Source organism: Zerene cesonia, chromosome 15 (genome assembly GCF_012273895.1).
Source record: "Zerene cesonia ecotype Mississippi chromosome 15, Zerene_cesonia_1.1, whole genome shotgun sequence".
Classification (NCBI taxonomy): Eukaryota; Metazoa; Arthropoda; class Insecta; order Lepidoptera; family Pieridae; genus Zerene; species Zerene cesonia.
This window is the reverse complement of record NC_052116.1, coordinates 2,810,797-2,835,768: the sequence shown is the minus strand read 5'-3', so window position 1 is coordinate 2,835,768 and position 24,972 is coordinate 2,810,797. Positions and strand designations below refer to the sequence as shown.

The window sequence follows — 24,972 nt, the reverse complement described above, 5'->3', positions numbered from 1 at the left end:
GTCCGTGACACAAGCTTTCACGGTAAGCTTTCACGATCCGAATTACGTAGTGAATGTATTTGTAGTTTCGCGTAAGTGATGTGCTATCATGTGATTCTGTGTTGGATCCCTGAACTGTCTTTGAATACATATTGATCTAATGAATTTGTGTTAATGGATTATTAATTTATGTAAGTATATTTTGGGAAAGTTTATGGTTAAAATGTGAAAGTTTGGTTTTAAAAATGATAACGGGAGGTGGTTGTAAAAGTTAACTATTTGTGTCTATAGCTATTTATCTATTCTGATTGAGATTGTGGGAATTTTAATCGATTAATCAATTTTTGAATTAAAAGAGGGATTTATTAATAAAAAAAGTTTATATTTAACTAGAATAGCCAATAAGTATTATTTTATATCTGAAATTATGAACATATTTTATGACAGCGTTTTTAATTATCATATATTTTAAAGTGAATTAAGGAATCAATAAATAAATGTGATGTTAATTTAAGACGATATGAATTTGAAAATGACATGAATACTCCTGTTTAGAATATATTCTAATTCAAATTAATAAAAATAAGAAAGTTTATTAACTAAATGTCACAATTTAGATGACCTCAAAAAAATCCGATTGCATTTCGATTAGAAAATCGTTAAGACTATTCACGCCTCTTTCCCATTGGGATTATTTTTAATTACGGAAAAGAGGTTTCATCATTTACCTCTATTGGTTTTAATATTTTATTCGAATCTTATTTATCAGCATTTTGTTCGAATGCACAAATGCATCTTCAGCATTACTGTAGGCCATTTCAGCATTTGCTGACTAAGCACAACCAACGTTTCACAACTAGCATATACAATAAATTTAAAAGTGGGCAGGGCATTTACAGAGGCACTACATTTGCGAATGTTCATGGGAGGTGGTGATCGCGTACCATCAGGCGTACCACCAACTCAGTTGCCTGGGGTTATGTGGACTGAACTATCTTAGCACGTTTGAAGAAAATAAATCACTATTACAAGAACCATAGAAGCCAGAAGAGTGTATTAGTTACTAGCTTTTCTTAACGTAAAGGAGAAACGGAAAAGAATGCGTGAAAACTGATTTGGCTTTAAGGAGTTTCATTAAAAAGATTATAAGAATTATCTCCTCGATAATTGAATTGGATTACAGTTCTTTTAACCTCACGCCTGGGGTCACGGGTGGGGTCCGTCTGTATCCCCCAGCCATGTTTTATTTTTTGTTTATAACATTTTATATATTTACTCAAACTAGAAAGAATAAACAACATTGTAGCATTAATATGTAAAGTACAGCTATATAAATATTTAAAAGGCTCTATAATAGCTTTAATTTTACCTATATCCATTAAACGATATGAGTATTCTATCTGGAGATAGAAACCTAGAAAGTGAGAAACGAAAGTGATATATCTCATACTTATGGAAGTATAAACATTTGAGTATTAAAATGAAACATACGATCGCAATTACATATTTTTCATCATTTTATGATAATACAACAATCCATTTTGGTCCTATTTTTCTTATCTTTATTTTTTCCTAATTTTGTATACCAAATAGATTATTAATACGAATTTCCAAATGTGATATTCAGTGACATTATAAAATAATTTTGTTTTAAATTTACCTTGACTATTAAATAGTTTTATTTACTTCAAAGGCGCTTTCAACATAGGTAGGAATATGGTAAATATTGAAAAGCTCCAATATATTTTTAATTTGATATTTTTATTAATTCATTAGAAAGGTACGGCAGGAACAAATCGAAATGAAAGCTGTAATTTTTGACGTCGGTTAAGAAGATTAAATTGATATTATGATTACAAAGGTAGCGCTTGTCGCGCCGTGTAGGCATAAAAAAGATCCAACGTTAAAATTGAATTAGGTTGTCGAATAACGTTGTTATTTTGAACTGTTTTATATTTTAGAGGATTAATTAAAAGGTTTGACGTCACGATTATAGATGTTGTTGTTATATTTATAATGAGAGACAAGATTATATTAGCAAAAAACGCGATTCAAACATCACGGATTAAAGTCTCACAGGCGAAAAGGTCGAGCGACGGATCAGTGGTTGAGACCCTCGAATTTCAATCATAAAGACAGGGTTTCGAGAATAATTAAGCGTAAAAAATTATACCACATATTATCACTGCTGTAAACAATGAAGAAAGCATTGTGAGATGTGTGCATTTGAGTGGCAAATAACCAAGAGTTCGATGCCATGTGAAGTCCGTTATTCGCACTTGGCCAGCATGGTAGAGGTCTTGTCCCTGCAGTAGGAACTTATATATGGAGATGATGATGAATCCAAAAGTATCTAGTACTATGTTATTAATATTAAGGAAGAATATTAAATTAACCTTATTTTTAATCACAATAACAGCAATGTAGATAGACTAAAATAATATTGATGAAATTTTTTGTTCAATAATAAATTAGGTCAACAGGACCAAATAAAAGAAAATAAGACGCAGCATGTAATATTCATCAACCTTCAAAAAAGGACTGGGGTAATGGAACCAAAAAAAGGTTGATTGTAACATAATAGAATATATACAGTGTACACACCTAGTGCTTTACCACTCATGTACAAGAGAAATCTTTAACATTCACAATGTTTTTTAAAACAATTGAATGCGTTCGCTTTGAATTTAATTAAACTGTTTCATTGACATTAAAATTCAAAAATTGAATTAGGCGTAGTTTTTATTTATATACATAGGTTTGAAAATAAAATTTATGATTCAGGCTGTCATAATCTGTGGCAAAAATGACCTAGGTTAAAGCAGTTACGATTTTTTTAAATTTAGATGTGTTTGTTTGTGTGTATGTGTTCTCATACGTTTTACTTGCTTTAAAGAGATTTATATAAATTCACGTATATACAACTCAATCACAACATAGTTCGAAATTATTTTCCACACTTCATCGAATCTTCTAGATCACGTTTCGCAAGTATTTTTCCCCATACTTATGTTCAGGTCTCCGTGCTAAGCGGGCGATGCATGCAAATCAGACTAGTCCGTGAACACAATATGCTACGTAGCGTGAAAAAGGTTTAAACTCTATATCCAGTTTGATCTGAAATGTAGGCTAAGCGTAAAACTGTTGTCCCGCCTTTATTCTAGATACAAAAGGATGAATAAACAGCGATATCAGGTACTGATATCTTTAATACACGTTACTCTGTAACGTAGCAAAGATCGGTCTTGAACCTTTAATTGTTTGATACCTGTTTGTACTGCTACCGTTCTTGGATATAAGGTTAGATTAAGTGTTTGATTGTGAAAATAAAATTTGATTTGATATATGACAAGTATAATTCTATAGAAATGTAAACTGTACATTAATCATGAGGTTCCATGTTTTTCTACCCTAAAAAAAATTCATAATTTGAGTACTATTCATTCCGAATAGTTTGCTGAAATAAGAAATATACAGGGATTGTAACTGGGTTCTAAATCAATAATTGATTGGATTATCTGTTGGCTATTGACTTCAAAATTCTAAAATATCTCAGAAATTCTCCTTAGATTTAAAGGCCAAAGGCTAGCATAAGGTTGAATTGAGCTAAAAGTTAATATTTCGTAGGACTTTCAAGAAATGTTTTGTTTATATTTTAATACTTTTTACCATCATTTTATAACGTAGCTTATTCTCTCTCTATATTCTCATTTTCCCCATATTAGCTTAGGTTATTAATTAATAATGGTAGATAAATTTAATCGGCTAATTTTGAACAAAGCAAATATTTACGAATAGTAGTACTGCTGTGTGAACCAAATATTTATTCACGAATAACCCAACTGAATTTGAATGCAAACATACTATTAATTGAGTCTAAAGTGTTTTGGTTGAGCATTATTTATCCTATATTATTATCTATGTGCAAGGGTCTACGCTCGTAATTTTGGTAATATGGTAATACTACATTTACATAATACGCTCCGCTTGTTGGCGGTGAACAGTGATTAATCATTCTGTAGTTCACCACCCCTATACTTTGTCCAAAATATACAGGGTGTCCACAATCCTGAGTTTACTGCTTGATGGCTTCCACGAAGCGTTGAGTGCTTTACAGAACTATCTGGAGATATATTTGTAATACGCTTTCTGGTATATAGCTGCATGTTTTTATGTCTGAAAATAATTTCGAGATTTTGTGTTTTGATTTCTATAAAATTAGACTAGATATTTTGGGTACAGTAGGTATTCGTTAATATAATTGAATGATTACTTTGTTTACTATTATTAATTTAATAAAATATTAAAATTGACTAACATATTTTTTTATAATGTATTAATAATGAACTGCTATTGAATATATATCGATATATAGCATTAAAAATATAAAATACCAACCCTTAATTAAATCTAATAAAGCACCCTGTATTCCTGGGGATATAGCCTTGACTTCGTGATAGAGTGATCCGTCACTTTCCTCTCTTGTTATGATAATTCGTTTTTTTGTTGTGAATCTGGGATTTAGTACTGAGGGTTATAATGAAAGCGCTATTCTAGACTCATAAATTATAGCTTCGACGCAAGAAAGACCCTTGTTCACTTTTCATTAATCATTGATTCTTGAATGAATGCATCAAATGACTGTAACATAAATATTTGAAAGGACATTAACTTTACTTTATATGTTAAGTCTATCTTAATGTATGTACCTACCCGCGCAAATCTTGTTAGAATAACATATATTTTATCAAACATAGAAATGACAAGTTGTGATTAGAATTTCGCTTAATGTCTAAACATATTTATTTGTTTAAAATAATAAAACCACAATTTCATACAATCATAACCATTTAGTAACATGGCAACACTAAATAAAAACAGTTAAAGAAAAGATTTCATTGTGTCATTCCCACAAATGAGGGTATTTCATTTTATTCGTGTAATTATTATTTATCACAATGCCGCAGTATTATCGCCTTTGCACGCGATTTGTTAATTCAAAGGATTAGTTTATAAAATAATATTATTTATATTTGTACAGAAACAAGGGTCGACTAATAATAAATAAAATGTATTTTATATTTATTAGCAATCTGTATCTAAAAATACTGATCGCCATTGAGGCATGTAACTTCTATATTCAGTTGCGGCTTTGCTCGAGTGAACTATAAATTTTTGTTCTTGTGTATTTTGAAGAAGAAGCAATATGACATTTTTACGATTTTAGAGGCGTTTATCTCGTCAAGTATTTTTTTCAGCAAAAACCCTATTTAGAAACATCTATTTAATTTCTTTAGACCTATCTGATGATACTTATATTGACATATTCACTATTTATTTTTTTATAAATTGATTGACGATTTAATTGCCGCACATACAAACAGAAAAAATTATGTTCCGTTGTTTTGAGGTCTATAACAAATCTATCTTGCACAGATATCACTGTTTTAAAAAAAAAAAAATAATTAATGTACATAAATGGTCTGGTTTCTATTTTATTATCATATTCAAAACATTAGAATTAACCTTTCGATATATATCAATTTTTGTTTCTATAATCTACGTATTTTTAGGCAGAAACAAGTTTTGTATAAAGAACGATAATATAGCTCCTTCGTGATACGCAACAAAAGAGGTTGAATATTTCATAAAAAAATTACAGAAGTGACTGGCTGGTTTGATAGGCGGCGCTTTGGCTGTGTTAAAAAAGCAAATGCAAAGGAGCTTATTGTAAGAAAATAGAGTGTGTTTTAGCGGCAATATTTTTTTTATTTCCTCGAACGAGAAATCACCTGCCATGCTGTAGGTACATAATTTATTTATTATTCAATATATTTAAAAAAAATATTCAAGTCCCCTGCTTCTTTCACCTCTATCTTGTTATTGGATATGAAGAAAAACCTATAGTTGAGCAAATAAATTTTGCAAAAGAACCTTGATCTTAACAACGAATATTAATGATATTTTTTTTTAATATTTATGTCTTTTGATTTTTTAAAACTAATAATATAAAAATTCGATATAACACGATAAATTGTTTTGGTAAAAATATCCAATTAGGTATTTAAAAAGATTGTTACTTAGATAATTTCACAAAATCTTGCGGCGTGCTCAATATCATAAGGAAACTGCGACAAAATGCAAATGACATTTCGTACAACCGTGACTTAGTAATTCCACACCGAGCAGTCATGATTACACCCATTTTTCCTTTAGAGTATTAAGAAACACGTTTTCATTGAGGAAGGAAATTAAGGTCCATTTCCTTGAAGAGTAATTATCTCGTTTTAAATATATTAGGACTCTGCTTTTGTGGTTATTGTATAAGTAGATGGTCACTTTACGTAATTTATATGGCTTTCGGGCGCTCCAGAAGCTTGATACAAATGTCTTTGAATGCGATATTTAATTATTCAATTGCTTGTTTTGTATAGAATAATAGCTGAATAAAATAAGTATAGAGAACATAACAGGCAATGGGGGCGACTCTATAACTTAATATATATTTGGTTAAATTTATGTATATGGTTGGACGCAGGCTAGTATTTTTTTTCACTTTTATGGATAGAAACTTCATCCATATAAAGTGAAAAAAATTGTCCATACCGTTAGTCACTCCTATCATAATCTCTATGAGAATATTATTTAGTAAAAAGTTATTTAGTTTGTACAGTTGCTATGTTTTAAAAGTGTAATAATATTTTTAAATTCAGGAGGATGTGGGAAATTTAAATTGTTATATACAAAATGCCCTGACTAACATCAGCTGCTAGATTTTTACTAGCCCTAGCGATCGACTCTTAAGTTATAATCGTAATTTATGTAGACAAAACGAAAAAAAAAAAACGTCAAAGGCACGTTTAAAAACGAGCATTTAATATAACGTACCTACTCAAGAAATGAAATAAAAAAATAATAGTTATATACAAATACTTTGGAAACTGTGCATGCTTTCACAAGAATTCATTCATTATAGCTTTATAAAGTAGAAATAGTAAAGTTAGTTTAGTGTTGTCTTTTTCTGTGGTGGTGGTTTTATAGCATTTTCTTTCTTCATTCTTTTTTTTTGTTATAATCATAATGCTAGAGCGTTATATTTGTTGGGAACATACATATTATATATCTATGCAATAGAAATATTAATGCAGGTATTGTTTAATTCAGATGTTAAGTAAGTAGATTAATTTTAACGTATACCATAATTGTTTTAATACTTCATTTATGAACAAGAAATAGTTCCAAAGGAGATGCAGTATTCAAATTATTTAAATAAATATGAACTGCTTCATCCTCCCAAATCATGTATTACATTTATGTGTCACAAGATCCTAAAATGATACTGAGATGTTGTGATATAGATTACATTAAACTAAATCTACAAAATAAGGATTGATAAACCAGACAAAAACCAAAGCCGAAGCCGTTTTAAAACTGTAACTGTAACAAAAGTCCGTTAAATAATAGTAAATTAAGTCAGAAGAACAGAGTACAATAGGAAATCGGGCCCTTAGCGGACCGTGCGGAATACTGATTCATTTCGAATTCAGTACACTCGTTTTGAGTCTGAGAGCATAAAATTCCTATCTAATTGAATACGCAATTGGCCAACACTAGTGCCAAACCTTTTGGGCAATTAATTTTTGGGGCCATCGCTTTAATTACACCTCGGTTTGAACGATTATGTTATCAGTGTAATTTATAAAGTTTGTTATGATATCTCGCTTCAGAAATTCGTGGAAATGAGCGGCAATTTGCGATTAGACTTTTTGGGCAGTATTTATGTATGAAATTGTTTATCTCTTGCAAACGATTGTAATTACCGTCTGTTTTTGCGTCAGTCTTCTGTTTGCTAATGTGTTTATTTATGTGTATCGACGAAGAGCATCTGGTAAAACGGACAAAGATATGTAAGAAAATTTAACACGAACCAAAACGTTATCATGAAGTCACTTGTTGTGTGATGGTGTTTTGAAAATCTATAAGCGCTTATTCACAAACCTATGTGTTAATGTAGCTGAGACGTATTATTATAGTTAAATATTTTACTTTATATAAAAAGGTTGTCTCGTTTGAAAATAATTTAATAAAAATTTTATTTTTTTTCTCAATGTGAATGATATTCTTATAATGAAGCATAGAATTGTTGTTAGCAACACTAATTCTCTAAGGAAGTATATTTGAGCGATTTTGTATGTGCTAAATAGAGAAGCTATATTAACGTTGCTTTAATAATTTAAATTGAAGATCTTCTTACTTTATCATATCATTTGGTTACAACCACAAAAGCTTATTTAATAAAAACACCTTCAATTAATATAAGAACAATCTTAATATTAATAATAACTTAAAGAACTTGCGTTTTTTAGAAAAAAAAATCATTCTTAAGGAATATTTAAAACGACGACGAACGACGTAAGTAAGAAAGCTAGCAACCCAAAGCCCCGAAGGCCCTTTCCTTTCCAATCATTAAATCTCCTATCATTCAATCATTCACAGTTTCCCTGGACGCAATAAAACTAACACCCTATTATTTTCTATGGCGTCACGATAAATAATATTAAATTGCAATAATTATATTGACCATTTCGATTTAATTGTATCAGAATTATATATTATCATATTTCATTAATTTAAAGCACCATTAAATTGTACTTACGTGTGTTTTCTCAGAAGGCTGATCACCTACTTGTCCATAAAGAAAATCGATCAGTGAAACAGATGAATTCTGCCCCATACACCACTAGGGGACACGGGACTTCACTTAAGTGTGTTGTCTATTATATTTACAAGAATTACTTGAATTGTTTAAAATGCAAACTTTATTGCTCAGTCCTTATAATTCATCGGTCAACGCGTGACCCTTTATGTAACATGTTAATCTTCTTTGGGTATCAAAGCTAAGCCACCTCATGAAAGTTCTCAATAAAATGGTCTTTAACACACGGTTTTATACATCAAGAAGCTTTACCAATAGTTAAATATTAGATAGCAATACTGGTTAGTAAAGAGCTAGCCTTCGTATGACTTAAGAATTCCAGATTACATTAACAGAAAAGCTAAGCCCATTGCTAACTCGAAGCCCATAGGCTACGCTTTATCTTAATGCTATACTCGTATATTTCAGGTTCCAATTGTAACAGTTATTTGTCTTTGCATCAAGAATCGCTGAGAAACATTCAATAAAGACAAAGCCGTAACCTATAAACCTAAATAAATCGTGGAGGCGTGGTGGAAATTGAAAGATTTGGCGATCGTATTTTGTTTTGCCAATTTAAAAAAGGCGCACACAATATGGGCGCGGGTTTCTCGAAGTTTGCCAATTCTTTAGCAGTAAATCCTTTTGTCCATTGGTTTGGGAAACAATTAATGTGTCGATTCGAGGTCTTTTTAGCTGCCTTTTTTATACTCAATGATACTAATTGGTAAAAGAAATGTTCTAGCGTCGAAACAAATACATAGCGTATTTCTAAAAAAACAAATAAAAACGTTTAGAATTAGAAAATTATTTATTCATATGAGAATCATATGTTTTATCATGAGAATATATTACGTGAATATTACTATGTATCATCGATAATGGAACGCAATTCATCTGTAATAATCACAAATAGGAGTATAGTGTCCACACAGCTTCTATACAATTGTACCATGAAGATTATAATTACATCGTCCCATGATATAACAATTTGAATCTATATCGAATTAATAGTACCTATTGAATTGAACAATTCAATTATAATTGCAGTGATGACAAGGGTTACAAATAACAGATAAACGAGATATAAGATATTGGGATTTTCGAAAAACAGCCATATATTTCAGATGTGTTGAAATTTTACATTATAAACGACAAATCTAATTTTAAATTTTTTCTATCTTTCTTATTTGAATCATTGTAATTATTAAATACGTAAATTATTATTGTACTTCAATTGACTAGATATGAAGTGTTATTAATATTATATAACATTTAATTTATATTTTATTGCACGAGTTTTAATGGCATAAATTGAATCGCTGACTATAGTTAAATAGTATTTAATCACCATCGTCACTATATTATAAAATTTTTTAATCATTGAAAAACTGTTCTAGTGTTTTTTGTGTATATAAACGACGTGTATTGCCTGCTATCAAGTAATTTCTTTCCTTATTTATTGGGAAGAATATTTGTATTATTTTATGAGATAATGGAAACAGAGGCACATTGGTTTTCTGTACCTTTATTATTTTCACCTCTTGAAGGGAAAAAGCATAGAAAAGCAATGTATAAAGAATAACGATAAATGGCGCGTGATCACATCGTTTTCTTGTACGGTTTATGGTATAGTTTGTTTATAGTTGTTTTTCGTGTTGTTTCCGTTGTTGTTTGTTTAGGATTGAAGATGTCATTCAAGAAATTGAATAAATTTTCTTTCTTTTTCAACGTGTCTTGATGATTCATAATATACGATATGAAAAAAAATACTGCAAAAAAATATTACGAAAAATAACAAGACGTGTAGGTAACAACTCAGCTTTCAGTATAAAGCTTCGGTTTAAAATTTTGTCTAAGCCGTATGAAGCGCGTTTAAAATTCGTTGTATTCTGTTTTTAAACTACGATCTCAATTTGTTAATAAAAAAATGAAATGAGAAAAAATAAGCTAACTTAATATTTGATTTCCTTTTACATCATTTAGCCTCTCAAATACAAAACACCGAATAATCTTCCATGATTAAATACGCAATAATAAACGGTAGATTAAATTACACAATATTTCAGTGAGAAAATTTTTTATAACAATTCAATTATTTTGTTTCAGGTGGATAGTGATTGACTACGGATTTGGAAGAACACCCTTAAACAGAAATATTACAGTGTCAGTGTAGTCAGAAATGTTGGATGTACTATAGCGGTGATAAACATGGCACAAAAGGCTGGCCTCTGGTTTATGTTGTGGATAGCTATCATACCTCTCCATAGAGCTGATAACTTGGGTGAGTTTTTAGTAAGATATATCTTATATCTTTAAACGAGCAATTCTTGTATATATATATATATATATATATATATATATATATAATTGGAATCTCGGAATCGGCTAGAACGATTTTCATGAAATTTAGCATATAAGGGGTTTCGGGGGCGATAAATCGATCTAGCTAGGAATCTTTTTAAGATAATGTCATATTCGTGTTTTATCGACTTAAACTTACTTTTTTAACAAATAGGAGGCGTTTGAGTAGTCCCAATTTATTATGACTCTTTCTGACATCTATTGGCCAATAATAATACTTAAATATAATTTCCAAAAAACACAATTTATAAAAAAAAAAGGTAGAAATATTTGTCTACACTAATATTATAAAGAGGAAGAATTTGTATTTTTGTTTGTTTGTTTGTAATTGATAAACTCAAAAACTATTGGACCGATTCTAAAAATTCTTTCACCATTAGAAAGCTGCAACTTCGCTGAGTGACATAGCTTATATATGTATGTACTACGGGCGAAGACGGGGCTAACTGCTAGTTTTGTTATAAAAACAATCTGGATGATAAAATCTTTCACATTATAATACACGTGCCATCTGTAAATATCAAATGCCGTAACTTTTATAACCAACTAGCTGTTCGGCTCGGCTTTGCCCGTGGTACATATATAGCCCATGTCACTCAGTAAAGTTGTCTAATGATGAAAGAATTCGATCCAGGCGTTCTTGCCTGAAAATGTTACAAACATACTAAAATACAAAAGTTTCCTCTTTATGATATAAGTGTAGATAATTGTAAAATATACGGAATTCTATTAAAACAATAAGCGAAAATTCAATTGTGAAGGTAGTGGGTTCCATCTCCGTTGTAGATTAAAATACTAGGGCTCACTTAACATCTACGCAAATCGGGAAGTTGACTCCCCCCTACGGGCTACCTATGCTTCCTATAAGGATCTAGGAATGAAATTTTCTTAGAACACTATTATAAACAGACATTTATAAAATATGGGTTGGGTATAGAAGCAAATGCGTGAAAGGAATACCCTAATAATGCAACGTGTGTCTGTGTGATGTAAAAATAATTCGTGTAAAAATAGTCCATTCAAAAAAAGTTGTAGGCAAATCTTCCGAATAATACCCCAATTAGTCTGAGAAAGAAAAAGGAAACTTTCGTCTAATCATAATTAAAAATAAGGTAAACAGTGTTAATTAATGTTTCATTCATTCCAATTAGCAAGAGTATTTATTTTTAAATTAAGGTATTACTTAGATACTTTTTACAATGCCATAGACCGACAAACTTGCTGATGTAAATATTAATAAAATTTTTAAAATTAATAAAATTGCAAAGTGTAGACTAAACTGTAATCCTTTCTCTGATTAACATAATTTAATGACCCTTATTCTATAACTAGACTCTCCCGGCTCCACCCGCATATCAAGATTTATCCCAAGGAAATGAGCACATACTATATACTTCACTTCTATTTGTTTAATCTTTATGCTAATCTCATGAGGATATCATCATCATCAGCCCATATATGTTCCCAATGCTGGGACACAAGCCTCCTATGAGGGTTCAGGCCATGATCCACCACGCTGGCCAAGTGCGGGTTGGCAGATGTCACATGTCGTCGCACTTTTGATTCTTGGACATGCCGGTTTCCTCACGATGTTTTCCTTCATCGTTTTAAGCAGTGGTGATGTTATCCACACGTGCAGATAAATTGAAAAATCAATTTATTTCCTGCACGCTCGCTCGGTCTCGAACACCGACTTATGGATTTTGAAGTCCGAAGTTCTCACCACTGAGCGACCACTGCTTATGTATTATCATGAGGATATACAATATGTTATCCAATATATTATCCATTATTATTATCAACGCATTCCCTGTACATAACGTTGAGATCAAGCTAAATTTGGAAATGGTAACTAATTTTCATACAAACACAGCAAGGGCGGATTACTAGTGGCACATTAACTTGCGTGCGTAGCTCCAGTGTTCTCTGAATGTTATGTAACCACTAAATCGGGGATTCAGAACTTCAGACCGGTAAATGAATTAGCACAAAATTTTGCGGTTGTAGGAAATCCCTTTATATCCGGAGATTGTTTAACCCAAAATGTAACAAACAGTCATATCCTTTGTTTGATACTATTTGCCGTTTTGAAATGTGCTTGAAAGAGCAGTTTGTATCAAATAAAATAATTTATTATAGTCACATTTATTAATGACCTCTTTATCATTGAATAAAAAAATCTGCTTTGAGTTACCTTAGGCTACCTAGGTATAGGTCTACGACTAAACATATAAGAGTATATTAATCAGAATAGGCTTTTAAACTAATTGTTTAAAAGCCATACCGTATCGCAAAGCCTAAATCGAGGAGATCACAAAACTTTTGACATTCCCTTTTTAAAGTATCTGTTGGGAAGAAACAAATTCAAATATTTCAGAAGGGGTGATTTAGAGAGTATTCAAGTTTGTATGAAATTCTCTGAAATAAAACTTGATGTAATTAACGCCTTTCGAGAAAATTCTTTCCACTTCAACTTTTGCTTTCAACATAATGTATATTTCAAAATAAATTTTGTTGGCTCCTTTCAAATAATAACGAAAAATAATTTTTATTAAGATATAAAATAAAACATACAACCTCTGTCGTACTAAAAGACTATGAGAAAGATGGACTGAAGAACATGGACTTTGGAGTTTCCTTGTCTTTGCGCAAATATTCGTTTTATACTCTATATAGTTGAATAGTCTCAGTGATTGGCCTCAGTCCCCTAGATTAAAAAGGGACCTAGACTAATATTCTCTGAAAGCCTTTTGAATAATATAGTCAGAACTGTAAGTTTTAATGTTTATAATTTGTGAATTTCAAAATGGATGACCTTGAAATGTCTACAATACAATCCTAGAACATTATCTTTTTTACAAAAAAGGGATGGTTGAAATCTCTCTACTTAACCTACACACACTCACACTCGCTTATACAACAATACAACAGAAGAAATCGATCTTCATACGAAATGTTTTAAGACGTAAAAGGAGACTTAAATGCCGCACACGACCCAAATACTGCCTCAAATGGACATTCGGCTTATAGATTCCTCTTCATGTGTGAAATAATACTTTTAGCCTTTCGGAACATGCTTCCGGACGGAATCGGGCACCGGCTCCACGGTATGTACGTGACAAGACGCGCGTATAATCTTCTCAGAACAAACGTCCTTTTGGCAGAATAATGGAGCGAATTTATCTGACTGGCCACGTAATCGACTGGCTAGATAATGCACTATTTGTTCGGGAATATTGTGGTCTAATGCTTGGGTTTCTTAGATTAGGTCTGGAGAAAGAACAAAGTTTATTTCCATTTTTATTTTTCTATGACTCTAATTCAGGGTAGCCTTTGGCTCATGCTTTATAATAATAAAAATGCTTCCTTAATTGATCATGATCATATGAAACTTAGGGTCCATTTCATCTGTGATTTTGAATGGAATCAGAGGCGCTAGAACGAGTTCAAACGTTTAAGCGCTCTTAACGCTTGGAAGTGCATTTCATCGACGTTAACTGAACTAGATTCAAGTAAAATAAAGATCAAATCTTAAGCCTGTGCTTTTCTGCGTTTAACAAGATGAATGCGCTTAAAGAGTCACTTGTCAGTGTCACTATAATTATACATAAAATTTTATAAATTAAACTACCTGATGTTGACTGATTATTATCAGACCTACACGATATGTGAACAAAATATCATGAGAATCGGTCCAAATATTTAGGAGGAGTATGGGAAGAACTTTGTGACCCGATCATTTTATACATTAAGTATAATTATCAATACTGTTAAATTATTATTGTAGGAATGACGAAGGTTAACTTTATTCAGTTACTAATCAAAATTTTGGTAAAGATTAATTTCTAGGTTGATAAATATTTTGTTTATTCTATTAGCTATGATAAGTGAACTCAGTTTCAATGGAGAAATTGGTTTGTTTTTAATCGAGTTAAGGACTTACATATGAACTCGATTATAACGATGCTGAATGGTTATTGCTCGAAGCATCCCTTAGAATTCGCTCCTTGACTGTGTATTGGGGGTTTTAACTATTCGGCATACGAAAGTTGGAATATGAGTTTAAATTTGTACATAGTTACTAATATTATCACATATGGACCTTCAATTATCATACTTTTAATGTGCAAATTTTTGTAAAATAATCATACAACTTCACCGTAATCATAGTAGGATTTAGAACTCTTTCTAGAAGGAAAAAATTTCAAAATTTTTCATGAAGATAGCAAGCGTTATTTAGAATGAAATGCTATGCACCTCGCACCAAATCACGACCGTAACGGTATCGGGAAATGTTCAACAATTTTCGTAACAATGCGCACTCTACAATTCCGTCGCCGTCTAACGTACTACAATATATTTCTAGTTTTGCTTTAACCACTCCTATTTGGCTTAGGATATAAGCAAACCAAAATAACGAACATTTCAGGAAAGAACATCAAAAGATGTCGAGAAACATTTTGTAAGGTTATTGTCCTTTCTATTTTTCAATAAACGTTACCAAAACGAAGGTAGGTACTACGTAACTCAGTGCTTTTCAGCCGATTGACATGATTCTTTTAGTATTTGATAGGGAATTGATGTTGTTTGGACTTGTTTTAGAATTCGAAATACCTACCTCCTCCCTCAGGGACGTCAGGCCTTTTTTGCAGAAACTGGTAGAATAACATGGTATTGATATTGCAGTTATCTGAATAATTATAAAGTCTTGAGCATTTATACTTCCCGCATAAGAATAATAGCTGGTGATTAAACAATAGTTGACCGCAAATTCACGTTTTGTTACATAACACGAGTATTGTTCTAAACACTATCCCTGAATGTAGGTTACTAATATATAAATTCCTTTGGAGTTAGCTCGACTATTTTTAATCTAGATTTCGCTCAAAAATATCCGTTTCGAATTAAAATTGAAAGTAAATTGTTCTATTATTTATCGAGTGTTTCTCTTTGTGTTATTAACATCTTTAAAGTAAAAATATATTTTTATAAATACTCATCAAACATCTCAACTGAATATATTTTTGTGTAGAAGCAATGTACGCTTCAGCACGTATTGGGCTGGCTCGTACTGGCGAAGGTTCTTTACACCCACAGAAGATAGGCGTTAAATAGTAGGTATACCACATTCTACTACAGGCTTCTTCTACTTCTACGCTTCATGTGTGACTTAGCCCGATCCTTGTCGACTTTTTTTTCCTTATCCCTTCTAACCAATAAATATATTGAAAAATTCACACGTTTCAAAATTGCCCTATATTTATCTCTTGATCTGAACCTACCTCAGTTATTTTCTGTGATATTTTATATATTTAAATCGTTTCTTTAGAGATGTAACGTTTAAATTAATATGCAAGGAACGTCCATGCTAAAACTCACTAAACTCACGTCTTACAAACTCATCAGCAAAATATAATCTTTTTCAGTCTTCGCATCCTGCGACGGTTATAATTGTTACATTTGCTTAGTTGCAGTATCTCTCGTGAACTCAATAATATCGGAAGTAGGTCACATTTGTTTATACATCCCCAAAAATTCTTGCGATCAAAGAAAATTTTGTTATATATTGCTATCTGTCAAAGTGAAATATTGCTCACTCACAAGCAGAATAAACTATAAAGCATTCCACGCGTTCTTTTATAGGTTTTTATTCCGAAAACAAATCGGAAGGATATTTTTTCTATATCAAATAGTAAACAGATACAAATCGGAAGCCATAAATGTTATATGGTTCAATTATAAAGTAGCTAAACTTTAAAACGTCTATTTAGAAAATTTATTCTTAATAAACTTACCTACCTTAAATATAACGCTATTGTTTCAATTATTTAAATGAAACCAAACCCTCCAAAGGCTTCATGTTGTAATAAATAAATTGATTATATTATATTTGTCAATCAATCTGTAAAATTGCTCATTAGCAAATATCAACATGAAAATGTTTTTAATATTATGTATGCTGATAAAAAGACTTTTACATAGTCAAGACTGATATTGAAATAGTACGAATATATGAAGTATGTTTTCCATATTATCTGAATTACTGTTTTAAACCTGCTAATACAGGTGTAGGAAAAAACTATACGGATCCGTCATCCACAATGCAATACTAAATAAAATAATGCAATTAGTAATAATGTTTTAAAATCCAAAAGAAAGTCGAGTCCTTACGTATGAGTGGTGAGCGCACTTATAATAAAAATGGCTGACCGGAATTTAATTCTTGTTGGGTTTCTGGCTTTGTCTTGGATAGTATCCTATAACAGCTGTTAAAATTAAAAAAAAAACTTGCAAAAACGAGTCTACAGGGCGTCGGTTGGACGAGGAGGTAGATGATTAAAAATAGAAATAAAAAAAAACGCGTTAAAAAATTAAATTTTGTAACAATCAGTATATAAATGAGTAGCTACTAATAATGTTATATTGCCATATATTTGGGGACTTAATTCATTCGATAAAGCCTTCACTGAGATGAATTTCATACTCCACAAAACACGTTCGCTTCAATGGAACTCAGCAATTGTTATTTGTATTCAAATGACGCCGCACAATGTATTATGTTATAAATTCGATAACATTTGAATGATTTATAAAAATATTCCACTATGACTTGGATCAATGAATATATGTGGATTTTCTATGTGCGATTAGGTATGTTTTTATACAGACACCACAGCCACATATCATAAGCCATATTAATATTTAGCATGATCTCAATTTTTTAATTTTCATCTCTTGTTGTGTAGCAATAGTTTCTTTCCGTCCTTTTGCATAATTTTCACATCAAAATCATAATGATTAAAGTAATTTGTTCTATATGATATAACAATGTTTATACAATATGCCACTTATTAAATTGTATAACTTTCTCACAAAAAGGCCACCGACATTCCCAACATCTAAAAGTAAGATAAAATAATTCTAATTTATATTATTTATAATTCTCATTTAACTTACGTACTAAAAATGAGCAAGTCATTAAATTTCACCACCAATGACTTTATGACAAAACTATAGTAAATGTGTATATTTATTTAATTAGTTTCTTTTAGGTGGTGAAAACCGGTAAACCTTTTTTGTAGAATAATATTTTCATGGTATTGTGGTTGTCCTTATTATGCCTCCGCTTATGAATAAACTAAATTTTCAATTTCAACATCATTGTATTCTATTATTGCTTTATATTATTACTGCTTTGCAAACATTCACAATCGATTGATGACAGAAAATATTTTTACCATGCCCCGTTTATTCGGTATTCATTTCATAACACCATTGTTAGTTATGACGGGCCTTGCTTTATTGAAAATATTATTAAAAACGATGTGCATTTTATTTTCTATTTAATTATATCTCAACTATTTCAATTTAATTATATTCCAATAAAAGTACAAGATTAGGTACTAACGTGAACGTTAAAAACGATTTACAAAATCAAAAAGCATGCTCGAATTGAAGTCGATTAATCAGTATTTTAAAATCCATTACTACCAACCAAATTTTATTTCCGTTGTATTTAAATAATAGCGAATAACTCATGAAAATATACCAAGTCCCATAATGTTTATACAGATACTTGAGAATGAGAATGAAAATAAATAATTAATAGTCTCTGTCATAATTGTAAGACACAAAGACGACGATTGTCGGTGAAACTTAACCAAAAACAGATCTACCTTACAGGGCACATCAGTATAACCACCTCAATTGAACAATAACCATAGTCCACAAAGTGATACGCCTCGAACAGCTTCTATATACTTGTACAGTCAACAAAACAATATAAACTGTACCCACAAATCGAATACTGAAATAGTAAGTTTAAATACAGCGTGTAAAATGGGTTCGCCACCTATGAATAGAAAAATTCACGTAGCTAAGAAAATATTGATACAAGTGGAGGGGTGACTAAGCGACTTACACTTTAACCACCCTTTACATTTTAAGCCGGTACTTCATGTCACGTACATCTATATTTGTGTAGCGCCTCGGGGATCTTTCTTTTCAGCGGCGCTGGCTTATTATGCATTGACTGTGAAAACGTCAGCCAGACGTTGCGGAAATATTTAGAAATGACTGTTTTATCTCTTGCTATATAAAAGAATTATATTATTATAAGTTTCTACTTAATAATGAATACTAAATCGATAAGTATGATCATACTACGCTTGCATGGATTTGAGAATGAAAAATATAAACAATCGTTCGGACTTCCATGTCTTTGAAAAAGACTCGATAACGATTTGAACTATATACGACGAACCTGCAATCTCCGTCCGTTTGTAAATATTTAACGACAAATCCAATGAATCTACTTCAAAGTTAAAATGAAGATACGTTATTTCCACTTATAAATTTTTTGGTAACATAATTTGGGATTGACGTTGGATCTTGGCGGATTGTTTTGTAATAAACCATGAATTGCTAAATATATTAAAAACAGAACATTGAAAGAATATCGTAATTCAGAAGTAGATTAGATGAAATGTTACTTAGTACGTATAAAAGTTTACCACTTGATCTCGTTTATTAAAAAATGGGGCCCTTTCAATAGTTCTGAGTGTTTTGTGGATCTAAGAAATAAAATCAAATATATTTTCTTTCGTTTCGCCCGTTTTATCAGAAAATCTATGATCTTCCTACGACATTGTGGCTATAACAAGTAATAGTTATTTTAAAACTTAAAAATCCTGTCTATATTATATATAAGCTTGCTCACAAAATAATACTGATAAATAATTCTACTTCGTATATGTTTCTTGAAACGATGCGAATAATTTCAAATTTTTTAACTAGCTACACCCCTCGGTTTCACCTGCGAAAGTCCGTATCCTGAAGGAGTATCGGGATAAAAAGTTGCCTATATGTTATTTCATTGCAATCAGTTCAGTAGTTTTTGCTTGAAAGAGCAACAAACACACACACATCCTTAAAAACTTTCGCATTTATAATATTAGTAGGAAGTAGGATTTTTTGATAATACAAGATTTCAAACCAAACTTGATATTTGGAGTGTTGATTATGTAGTGTAATGTTTGGTACAGTGCATAAAAAGAACCTTTATTATAAATCTTTACACCATATCTTTACGATACTATTGCATATATCAGCGTGCTTGCTATTTGTATCACAAGAAATTTGCATATTTCTCAAATTGTCTAATCTTTAGTAGTCGTAGCAATTGATAGAAATAAATAACGGTTATAGCAGTTTGGTAATATTTCGACCAAACAAAATGGGCAAGAGGGACAGGCGGAATTACGAATGTGCTGTCTATAGGCTGAACATAAGTTATAATTTATTTATTTATTTATTCTTTACAGTACATATTGCCGAAAAATAAATTGACATTGTAAAAAAAAAAAGACCATACAGGCACATATGCACTATAAGGCGGCCTTATTGCTCAAGAGCAATCTCTTCCAGGCAACCTTTTTGTAAAGGAATGTTTAACATATACGCGATTTAATAAATTTGATTTGATTTGATTTGATGGCACAAAGCAATAACTAATATATTATTAAAGTAGCACAACGTATATAAACATGTATTTAAATATAAACATACAAATAATAATAATACACATACTACATAGATAACAAATATTATATATACATACATAAAATATTACATACTAAGAATATTGTAAGATCTAAAAGCAGCACATCATAATGATAAAAAGTGATTTTTAACAAGAGCTTTAAAACTATTGATACTTATTTATTCTTAAACTAGATGTAAAAATAAATTTGAATGTAAATAAGAACAAATAAGGAATTTCAGAGTTACGTTACATCGAGTAACCGGCCTGATGGTAAGCGAACATCACTGCCCCTGAACATAAGAATGACCTTTAATAAAATAATAAGCGTTAAAATTTTCGGTTTCAATTTACAGACGTGGTGGTAAGGTATAAGGGGGAAGATTTTTTTTTATGCCATAGCGGCCGCCCATGAACATTCGCAGAGGCTCAGACCTCTGAGAATGCGCTGCCCGCTTGAGGGATAAGCGATAAGGAAAGGATTGATGACTGGAAAGAAGGAATGGACTGGGAAGGGCTAGCAGAAGCAAATAGGCATATAAATTTCTTTTTTTATGTCATCGTTGGCAATACAGCTGGTGGGTCACCTGATGGTAAGCGCTACCACCTCCCAAAAAAAAAAATGAATTGCAGACTTCAAATTAAAGAAAGAAAGAAAAAAAGAGTTTAAGAAAGAATTAAGGAGAGGAATAAAGAAAAGGATTGGGAAGGGTAAGGAAAAGTATATCGCCCTCTAAGTATGTAAAATATCGTATTTACCAAACTACTGAAATATACTAAGTACTAAAGTATCTAGATATTGTATACACGTTCAAAGACAACGAGCAGAGAGGCCACTCAAGCATAATTATGGGCCCACACGGTGTGAATATGAAGAAGCCATAATTAGCCGTGAGGGTTAACCCCGCGTCACAAACACTTATAGCACAAGTTGGTTAAACTAACGCGAAGAAAGTTCCCGGTGGATGTGTGGATGTAATGGACATATTTCACTTCTAAGCGGAATTCAGTCAATAAGTTCTGAGAAAACTTTGCTTCTTACGCACTCAACTATTAATTATTTAAATAGCTCAAATGCAACATAGAACTTTAAACATTATGTTAAGCACCCTTTACATTTAATAAGATACTAGTTCTGCTGTTTCGCATACGTTAAATTCAGAGTAGTTTAAAAGATGTTATTATAGTTAATACCTTCCTCTTGAATCCCTCTATATATTAAAAAACCGTAGTCTTTAAGTTAAAGTAGTAGTCAGACTTCAAGTTAAACATGAAATTGTTATAGTTTGATTGACATTAACTCATATTAGAGTCTCGCAAAAAATCAGTGTTGAAGTGTGATGCTTTTTTATATAGATATTCAAATATATAGTTATAAGTTTGATTATTTGACAAAGAGTAAACTTTTAGTTTGTAATATTTTTTTAGGTTTTTTGTGTATATTACATATTTTAGGTTTTATGATGTGTATAAAATTTAACTTATATCCCAAAAGCTATTATATTTTCTTAATTAATTTCTTACATTCTTTATTTTGCATCGATGTTACAAAAAAATTAAATTTAAATTCAATTAACTAATTAATTGTATTTATGTAATACAAAAATCCGGACTTCCCTACTGATATTATAAATGCGAAAATAACTCTGTCTTCCTTCTTCATACATAAATCACTGAACCGATTTGGATGAAATTTGTTATATGTTTTGACTCGAGAAACGATAGTTATGTAACTGTGAAAAAGGGTAGTTTTTATCACAGAAATTCCACAGTTCGGGATCTATGTGGGGAAAATTCCGATTACTATTTTGACTGATGTGAAGAATTTGTGAAGTTTGGGTCGGTAGAGTTAGGCCATGTAAATTCAGAAGGTTGGCTCTACATGACATCTTTATTCTATTTTTATGGATATATTTTATACAGGGCAAACCTTATGTGGTCGTGGCAACATTTTACATAATTTTTTTGGAGAGATATATCTTTTTCTTTTCGCAGGCGGAACCTTCAGCGACAAGCAAATACATAAATACCACAATAATTAGATGAGAGTTATAACTAAATGAACACTTGCTTGGGACAAAGTAGCATTGTTACAGTCCAAACAAGTCGTTAAACTACATGTGTCTCTTGTTTACATTACAAGTAGGAATCCGTCAGTTTGACCATACATGGCTAGTCGTTAATCATTGATAGCATAGTGCGTTCTCTCGCCATAAAAGTCAAAGATCCCCAGGATTTTTTCCCCGACGCGGACGGCCGTAAAACGTTCTCTTTGAGTGATTCCTGGGAACATAAATAATTTGGTTTAGTACGGTTGACTTCAAACGAACGAAGTATTGTTCGTTTATCCAAACATGTTTTTGTGGCGTTCATTTCATTCTCATGGGTATCTTTACGCTTTGATCTCGAAGTGCTTTTAATACTCTTTATTGTTACATTGTTCATTGGTTAGGAATGGAGCGGATGAACTTTCAAGTATCACAAGTTATAAATATTACGCTGTACCTAACTGAAATAGTTTATACTTCTACCCTTATAAAATTCAAAATGAAAATAGGCGATTTATAGATATTACATTCATCTACAATTTATTCTGTACGACTAATATATATCTTAAACCCACTTATATCAGATATTACTGGACCGATTTCAAAAATTCTTATATCATTAGATGTGTACACAATGAAAGAGTAAGTTATATTTAATATTTACTACGTGCTATAATATGAGTACGATGTACGAAACCGGAGTGAACCGCTAGTTACAAATATATACTTGTTTTTTGTCATCAAATTGCATTAATGCTTATAATTAAATGTTGCCTTTATATCATTGAACATTAATTTAAGCTTCACTTGCATATATAATTAAAATTAATGAGACGACAATTATTCAAAAGTGCAATTACTCAGAACTGCAGTCAGTGTTGTTTTACATAAAAATAAATGAACATTGATACTAGCAGTGAAAAAATTAGACAGCGAAAATTACATTCTGTAATTTCTATGGTTTTCGAATATTTCAAAATGTTTAAGATTGTTTCTTTTGTCTGTTAATTTTACAATTCAATCTAAATTTGAATTAGACATATTACAAATACCCCAGGCGTCGTACCGTATTACGTGATTCATTTAAAAGAAACAGTACATAAATAATCCAGGGACGAATCGCCGCATTCTCAACGCATTAGCTCGACAATTTAAATATATAAAGGTTGTTACGTATCCATTCCTGTAATTCTATGCCATACTTGAGTTGACAGAGATAGATGACGCGCTAACTATGTCGTATCCATTCGACTTTAATTATTCTAAAGCGTTCCCCTCAAGTAGGATGCATGTTAACCGCACATGCTACCCGAATGGTATAAATGCGATGACTTGGCTATTTTTGAATGCAATGAATGTGGGCGTATTGGAAATGTGCTATATTCTATTTGCGTATTTGCAATGGGTTAGGATTTCTTGTCACTGACGAGTTATATTTCACAATGGCCTCTACTGAACAAAGCAGAAAGTACTTTGTTGTAGCTTTGTGTAATAGTAGATATTGTCTACATAGTGAGATGATAGTTTATGATAAATGTATGTGATTATGTACTATAACGGTCGTCAGTGATGTGGGGATCATTTTGGTATCATTGCTTGTGACACAACTGTTTGATATTTCCTTCCTTTTTTTGATTTGGTGACAAATAAAGTTATGTCTGTGACGTGAAAAACTTTTGTACGAATTTATACGGTTATCCTTTAAAAAATCACAAATTTTAAAATATCTTTTAACATTGAACACTAAAAGTGAGAAATAAATGGTCATTCATACTTCGCCATAACTCATAACTTGCAACCAATACCGGGATGCATGCCACGTGCTGTCTATTACGCCTCTCTTCGTATGAAATACATCTTTCTAAAAATAAATGACTTCCCCTTAATGACCCGTTGTTTGCCTCTTAAGGGATCAACAGCTGGTTCTTGTAAATATTTTTATCCGATTTTATTACTGAGCTGTGTGGTCATGCACATGTGATGTATAAACTAGTTTACAATTTGGATTTATTTGTATATCGATTGTTTAATTGGATGCGTACGCGATAGGGTGCGTTTTATGTTCTATTTTATAGGTTTCGTGTGTAATATTTTTTTTTATAGCCAGAACATGTTTCAAACAAATGTGAGTAGTTTCATAATATCAATGCATTCTCGCTTAACCGTTGTTGGTAGTAAATTGGATTTCTAAAATACATCTAGCCAGAGACGAATGTAAAATTTTAAAAGACACTTCCCAATCGCCATATATTTATACCTTTTGCATTTGTATTTCGTTTTATTAGAATCTACATTGTACTAACATAGACTAAAACGTAACAGGGAGGTCAAATCAAATTGGTCCT

General features: G+C 31.3%; 1 protein-coding gene across 1 annotated transcript in view; it reads left to right on the top strand.

The window, feature by feature from the left end:
• Nucleotides 1-24,972, top strand: part of LOC119832395 — a 44,842-nt gene continuing 19,870 nt past the window's right edge. Inside the window, exons 1-2 of the mRNA XM_038356068.1 lie at nt 1-170; nt 10,784-10,958. Of these exons, the coding sequence (XP_038211996.1) occupies nt 10,886-10,958 (73 nt within the window). The 5' untranslated portion in view covers nt 1-170; nt 10,784-10,885. The remainder of the gene's footprint in view (nt 171-10,783; nt 10,959-24,972) is intronic.